Genomic DNA, 6,796 nt, shown 5'->3' with positions numbered 1-6,796 from the left:
CTTGCCGCTGCGCCCAATTGGGCATCTGGTTCGGCAGGGGAAGGGGCGGGCAGGGGTGAGGGTCTGTCCACCGGGTGTCTGCGTCGGGGCCAGCGCTGTTCTCTCCTCCTCTCCCCACCACTCCTTCCTCGGGACTGTGGGTCGGGGAGGGGCTCTGTTCCCCCCAACCCTCACCAATTCCCTCACGTCCCTCTCCCTTGGAATGTTGCTCTGGGGAGGGCGCTCTCCTCTCCTCCCGCCCTCAACACCTTCAAGCCAATCAGAACGCTGTTTCATTATGACTCATCAGTTGCCAGGCAGACTAGCAGAACCCAGCCCACACAATAAACCAATCAGAATGCGCCTCGCCCATGACTCAGTTACCAGGCGGAGCAGCGCCCAGTCCCTCTCGGCCAATCAGAGCGCGCCCTGATGACGTCTCCTCAGTTGCCGGCCCGCCCACGGACGAACAGACCCTAACCCTGAGCGCTGCGACCCCGGGACAGGGCTGTGTGGAGGGGCGGAGTGGAGACCGCCCAGCCCGGGACCCCCCAGTGCTGTCCCGAGGGTCGCGGCTGTGCCAAGTGCCGAGTGTGGCCAGTCAGAGTCGGAGCGGGGCTGCAGCTTCCCGGAGTTCCGGAGGTTTTGTGGAGGGGTCCCAGGAAGCGCCGGGACTGGCGGGGTGGGGTCAAAAGTGTAACTTTTATTGGAAGGAGGTAAATGGTGCCAGTGACACTCCCCACTGCAGTGACCCTGGCATTGGGTGGGGGGACCCAGGCGTCTGGGGTGTTGAATGGGGAGACCCAGAGGTCAGGAGGGGACAGGGGGGGTGACGTGGAGTCAGGTGTGATTAGTAAGGGTCAAGTGGGTAGGGATGGGGTCACGCAGGGTTCAGGCTGGGAGAGAAGGGGGTGGGCCGAGTCACAGCCTGGGTCGTGGCCGGTGTCATAGTGAGGCCAAGGACTGGCAGGGGTCAGACCAGGGTCACAGCCAGGCCAGGGAGGGGTCAGGGTCAGGTGGGGTCAGTCAAGGGGCCGAGGTCACATATAGGTCAGGTATGTTCAGGAAGGGTCAGAAAGAGCCGGGTGGATCACAGAGTATTCAGGAAGTCACGCAGCCCAGGGTTATGGTGAGCCCGGGGTCTGGCAAGGCACCATGCGCAGACGAAAGGGGGGGCAGCGCAGCACGGTGCCTGGAGACCCCCCAAGTCCAGGCAGTCCCCCCGGGCCCGGCTCCAGCCGGAATTCCCGCAGGATCATCCCCAGGAACACGAAGAGCTCGGCCCGCGCCAGCGCCTCTCCCGGGCACGATCGCGCCCCGCAGCCAAACGGCAGCAACGACCGCCAGGGAGCACCCGGGGACAGGAACCGCTCTGGGGGAGGCGGGGACAGCTTTGGGGGATCCTCGGGGATCGGGGGACACACAGATTCGGGGGGCCTCCATGGGGATGGGGGAGACACACAGGTTTGGTGGGGAGTGCGAGGATGGGAGGATCCAGGAGTTTGGGGTGGACCCACAGATTTGTCAGAAACCCCAGGGGTTCAGGATGGACGCTGGGGTTCAGGACGAGGGCACAGGGGTTTGGAGGATGACCCAAGGGGGGTGGGGGAGACCCACATGTTTGGGGAGGGGACGGACACCTGAGGGAAGTCCAGGGCCTCAAGGGGGAACCAGAGGGAGCCACAGGTTTTGGAGAGTACCCAGAGGTATGGGGAGAACCCAGGGGGATGGAGGACCCACATGTTCGGGGGAGGCCCTAGGTTGGACTGGACCCAGGGGTCTGGGGGGACCCAGGGAATAAGGGGACTAGGAGGGGATGGGGGGTTGGGTAGGGAGAACCCCAGGGTTTTGGGAGGGCCCCAGGGGTGCAGGGGTACCCACATACCAGGCAGGAAGGCCTCAGGTTGCTGCCAGATGACAGGGTCCTGCTGGGCTGCCAGCAGGTTGGGGACCAGGATGGTGCCAGCCACTATGGGGAGCCCTCCAAGACTGGGGGGGACAGGGGGGGCACCGAGATGGACTGGGGTCTGCTGTGGGCTCTGCTGAGGGCTACTGAGAGCTACTGGGGCCATACTGGGACCTGCTGGTGCCATAGCGGAACCTACTGAGGTCATACAAGGACCTGCTGGGGCCATACTGAGGCTCTCTGGGGGTTACTGGATGCTTATTGGGGTCTAATGGGGCCACACTTCGACTTATTTGGGCCTTACTGGGATCTACTGGGTGTCTCTCAGGGTCTACTACAGTCATTCTGGGACCAGTTGGGGCCTACTGGGACGTACTGGGGTCATACTGGGACCTGATGGGTCTTACTAGAATTTATTGGGTTCTACTGGGATTTACTGGGTTCTCCTGGGCCCTACTGGTGATGCTGAGTGGTCCCTATTGGCATGTAGTGGTTCCTCCCAGTTCCCCCTCAGCCATGCCGGTCCTGACCGAGTCCTCCTGGGCACAACTGGGACCTACTGAGGCCTACTGGGCCCTACAAGGACTTAATAAACCATACTGGTCTTTTGGCATCCACTGGGGTTTACTGGGCCCTTCTGGGCCCTGCTGGGAGTAACTGGGACCTGATGGGTCTGTTTGGGTCTTTTGGCATCCACTGGGGTTTACTGGGCCCTTCTGGGCCCTGCTGGGAGTAACTGGGACCTGATGGGTCTGTTTGGGTCTACTGGGGCCATACTGGGACCTGAGGGGCCTTACTGGGCTCTGCTGCAGTCTAGTGGGCTCTACTGGGACTTAGTGGGGTCTCCTGGGCCCTACTGTGTTCTCCTGGGTTCTACTGATGATGTCAAGTGGTCCCTACTTGTCTGCAGTGGTTCCCCCTGGTTCCCCCTCAGCCAGACTGGTCCAGACTGGTCCCCAGCAGTTCCTCACCCCCCCCTCCCCAGGCTGGCCGGTGCAGGCTGTGCTGTGTGTACCTGGTGTGGCGCAGGGCGCAGTGGGGCAGCCCCAGGGGCGCAGGGGGCCGCAGCCGCAGGGTCTCGCTGACAGTGGCCTGAAGGAGGGGCAGGCGTCCCACGTCCCCCGGCCCGGGGGGACCCTGCACCCTCCCCAGCTCCTCCCGCAGCCGCACCTGCAGCTGCACGGGTGGGGCACAGGTGGGCACGAGTGTGTCATGTCTGTCACGGGGCACTGAGGGAGGGGGCACCCAGGGGGCACACAGTGGCAACAGGGTGACAGAGGGACCCTCCTGAACCCCAGACCCCCCCCACAAACCTGTCCCTGGGATTCCAAGTCCTCCAAAGCCTCCCCCTGCCTTGGGGACCCCCATGAACCCCCATACTCCCCAAACCTGCTCCTGGGACCCCAAACTTGCCCCTCTCCCAGTCTTGGGGACCCCATGAACCCCCAGGCCATGCTCAAGCCCCCAAACTTGCCCTGGGACTTCCAGACCCCACCTCCAAACCTACCTCTCCCTCTGCCTTGGAGATGCCCCCAGCAAACATGAGACCTTTGAATCTCCAGACATGCCCCTCGGGACTCTCCCTCCCCAGATCCTAAGCCATCCCTCCATGGAAACCCCAAACCATGGAGCCACATGGGGACAGACACAGCTGTGACATGGCCGTGACACCTGTGTGGCATCTCAGGCCTGGGGCACAGGGTTGGCCACAGGGTACATGTGGGACACATGTGGGGACATGAGACCCACCCAGGGACATGCATGGGGGCTTGTACATGGCTGTGACACATGCCACATGGCTGTGACACGTGTGACACGCGTGTCACCTCGGGGCGGTGCAGCAGGAAGGCCACGGCCCAGCCCAGCGCGGCTGCTGTGGTCTCGGTGCCCCCAATGAACAGGTCAACCAGTGCCATGTGCAGCCGGGGGGGGCTCAGGGGAGCCCCCTGCGCTCCGGGATGACGCCCCAGCAACGCCCCCAACACGGTGTCCGATGGGGGGGAGGGACACTCCTGGGAAAGGGGGACACGTGTTGGGGGTGTTCCCCTGACCCCCCCAAACACAGGGGTCCCTCCCAAAACCCTGGGTCCTCCCAAACCCCTGGTTCCCCCCGAACCCCTGGTGCTTCTCCAAGACCCCCCAAGTCCCCCTAATCCGCAGGGTCCCCCCAAACATGCAGGTCCTCCCAAAACCCTGGGAACCCCCAGACCCACAGGTATAATCCAAAACCCTGGGACTCCCAAACCCCTGGTTTCCCCTCCCCAACACCTTGTTCCCACAAAACCCCTCCTGATCCCTGGTTGCCCCCACCTGGTGCCGCCGGATCTGGGCCTCCACGAAGGCATCACGGTGCTGGACAAGCCGCAGCAGCTTCCGCAGCCCCGGGTTGGGTAGGGCCTGGGCACAGGGACCCCAGAGAGACCCCCTGACCTCTGAGAGACACTCCCTCCCCAAGATGCCACATAACTCCCCTCAGCTCCAGAGAAACCCTATGCCTGGTCCCCTGGGCCGTATAGACCCTATGGATGCCTCTCCAACCATATAGACTAACCTGAGTTCCTATAGGCACCCCCAGCTCCACAGAGACAGAGACCCTTCACCCCACACACATCCTCCATATAGACCACCCCAGGCCCATAGAGTCCCCATAACTGCCCCTCCCAGACTCACAAGCTCCACACCACCATTTAGACCCTGTAACACCCCCCCCCAGCTCCACAGAGACACTATAACACCCCTCCCAGCCCCACATTCCTTCACCCAGCCCCACATCCCCCCCAGCCCCATAGAGACCCTAGAATACCCCTCCCAGGGCCATACAGCCTCTCCTCAGCCCCATACAGACCACCAAAGCCCCATATGGATCCTATATGTCCCCTGCCAGCCCCACATACCCTCCCCAAGCCCCATACAGATCCTTGACACCCCTCAGCCCCATAGCCCACTTTGGGCCCCTTCCTTCTCCAGGACCCTATGGCCCCCCAGGGGCCCCCATAGAGCCCCATAGCCCCCCCCACTGCTCCCATAGGGCTCTTTAGCCTCCTCCAGGCCCCAGAGATCCTCACAGTGTCCCCACAGCCCCCCCCCCAGCCCAGCTCACCCGTAGTGGGGGCAGCAGGTCAAGAGCCTGCACACTGCTGTACCCCCAAACCTGCAGCAGCTCCCCCAGGCAGCAGGAGAAGGCCCGGAGTTCCCCTGGGGGGGGCACCTGGGAGAGGACACACCTGGGTACTCCTCAGTACCCCTGGCTCCCCCCTGGCTCCCCCCAGAACACCCCAAACATAGCTCCAGACACTTGGGTCCCCTCAAACTCCTGGTGCCGCCAAACTCCTGACAGCCCCCCCAAACACCTGGGTGTCCCCTTCACAAACTTCTGGATCCCCCCAAACTCCCGGGCCTCCCCTGAACCTCCGGGCCCCCCAAACACCTGGGTACTCCAGGGGACCCTCCAAAACCCTGGGTCCCCCCAGCCCCAAACCCCTGGGCCCCTGTGAAAACCCGGGTCCCCCTCAAACCCTGCCCCCATCTCAGGGACCCACAGTCCCCACCAGGTCCCCGAAGAGAAGGCGTGCGATGGTGCTGCAGGTGTGGAACGTGAACACCTCAAAAGGGTCCAGGGGGGCCCCCCCATGGGAATGCAGCTCCTGAGGGAAAGTGGGGGTCAGGGGAGGTCCTTGGGAGTGCTCAGGGAGGGTTACTGGGGAGCTATAACAGGGATCTGAGGTGTCCCAGGAGGGTATTGGTGGGCTCTAAGGGTGGCTTGGGGGGTCCCAGGGGAAAAGTGGGGGGCTCTAAGGGGAATTTGTGGAATCCTGGGGGGGGGAATTGGGGTGCAGAACATGAAGGCTGGGTGCAGGCAGCAGAGTTTGGGGGTCAGTTTTCGGGTGCAGGGGGCACAGTTACGGTGCACGTGCGGGGTTTGGGTGCAGTGAGTGGGGTTTAAGGTATCAGTTTTGGGCAGGGTTTTCCTGGTCAGTTTTGCATGGGGATCTGTTTCTGGATGCAGGGGGTTATCGCTTTCAGGGGGCTCAGATTCAGAAGGGTTACTTTTGGGGCAGGGTCAGTTTTAGGGGTGTCAGTTTTGGGGTCCCACCTCACACAGCTCCCGGCCCTGCAGCCAAAGGAGGGGCCCGAGCTGTGCCCCAGCCCGTGCCAGCGCCCCCCGCACCGCTCCCCGCTGCTGCCGCCAGCCGGGACACGGGGCCCCCAGTGCCAGGTCCTGCCCCCTCTGCGACACCAGCGACCCTGGGGTAGGCACAGCGGTCAGGGACCCCCAGAGACACCCCAGCACCCAAAGGCACCCCCCTCCATTGCACCAAGGGTACCCTGCAGGGCCACGCTCTCCCACAGAACCCGCTTTAAGCCCACAGCCCCACCCATAGGCCCCCCATCATTCCCACCAGCGACCCTAGGGGGGATGAAGGGGGTGTCTGGGAGGGGCAAGGACCCCCAGAGACCCCTCCAACCCCCATAGGCACTCCACTTGGATCAGGGGTATCCCAGGACCCCCAGAACTGCCAGCATGCACATCCCCAACTCCACAGTGACCCCTCCAATGCCATAGGGAGCCCCCCAAACCTTATAAGCCCCCTCCACCCCATAGGGGCCTCCCAAACCCCATAGGGATACTCTCAGTTCCCATCGAAACTCCCCAAACCCCCCAGGAACCCCTCCAAACACCCCACAGACCACCCAGCTCTCCCCACACCCCATACCCAGGTAACTGGGGGGGCGCCCCAGCCAGTCCCCACAGTGCCGGACCAGCGCCTCCCGTATGATCCCCACCGAACTCAGCACCAGCACGTCTGGGGGCAACAGGAGGGGCTGGGGGGGACCCCAAAACTGGGGGGGGGGGATCCCAAACCAGGGGGGGAAGCCCTGGGATGGGATTGGGGGGGGAGGGGGTCCCAG

General features: G+C 63.5%; 1 protein-coding gene across 1 annotated transcript in view; it reads right to left on the bottom strand.

The window, feature by feature from the left end:
- Positions 1 to 1,020: 1,020 nt before the first annotated feature.
- The window catches only part of LOC114070275 (steroid 21-hydroxylase-like), a 13,760-nt gene continuing 7,984 nt past the window's right edge, over positions 1,021 to 6,796 (bottom strand). The window contains exons 3-11 of the mRNA XM_027907597.1: positions 6,601 to 6,709; positions 5,979 to 6,130; positions 5,434 to 5,529; positions 4,986 to 5,093; positions 4,196 to 4,282; positions 3,712 to 3,897; positions 2,901 to 3,061; positions 1,865 to 1,968; positions 1,021 to 1,351 (exon numbers count right to left, since the gene is read on the bottom strand). Coding sequence (XP_027763398.1) covers positions 1,104 to 1,351; positions 1,865 to 1,968; positions 2,901 to 3,061; positions 3,712 to 3,897; positions 4,196 to 4,282; positions 4,986 to 5,093; positions 5,434 to 5,529; positions 5,979 to 6,130; positions 6,601 to 6,709 — 1,251 coding nt within the window. The 3' untranslated portion in view covers positions 1,021 to 1,103. The remainder of the gene's footprint in view (positions 1,352 to 1,864; positions 1,969 to 2,900; positions 3,062 to 3,711; positions 3,898 to 4,195; positions 4,283 to 4,985; positions 5,094 to 5,433; positions 5,530 to 5,978; positions 6,131 to 6,600; positions 6,710 to 6,796) is intronic.

The sequence above is a fragment of the Empidonax traillii genome, unplaced genomic scaffold, assembly GCF_003031625.1.
Source record: "Empidonax traillii isolate 1590-97213 ecotype Southwest subspecies unplaced genomic scaffold, ASM303162v1 scaffold1497:size106550, whole genome shotgun sequence".
Classification (NCBI taxonomy): Eukaryota; Metazoa; Chordata; class Aves; order Passeriformes; family Tyrannidae; genus Empidonax; species Empidonax traillii.
Note: the sequence above shows the minus strand (reverse complement) of the source record. Positions and strands in the feature narration are given on the sequence as shown.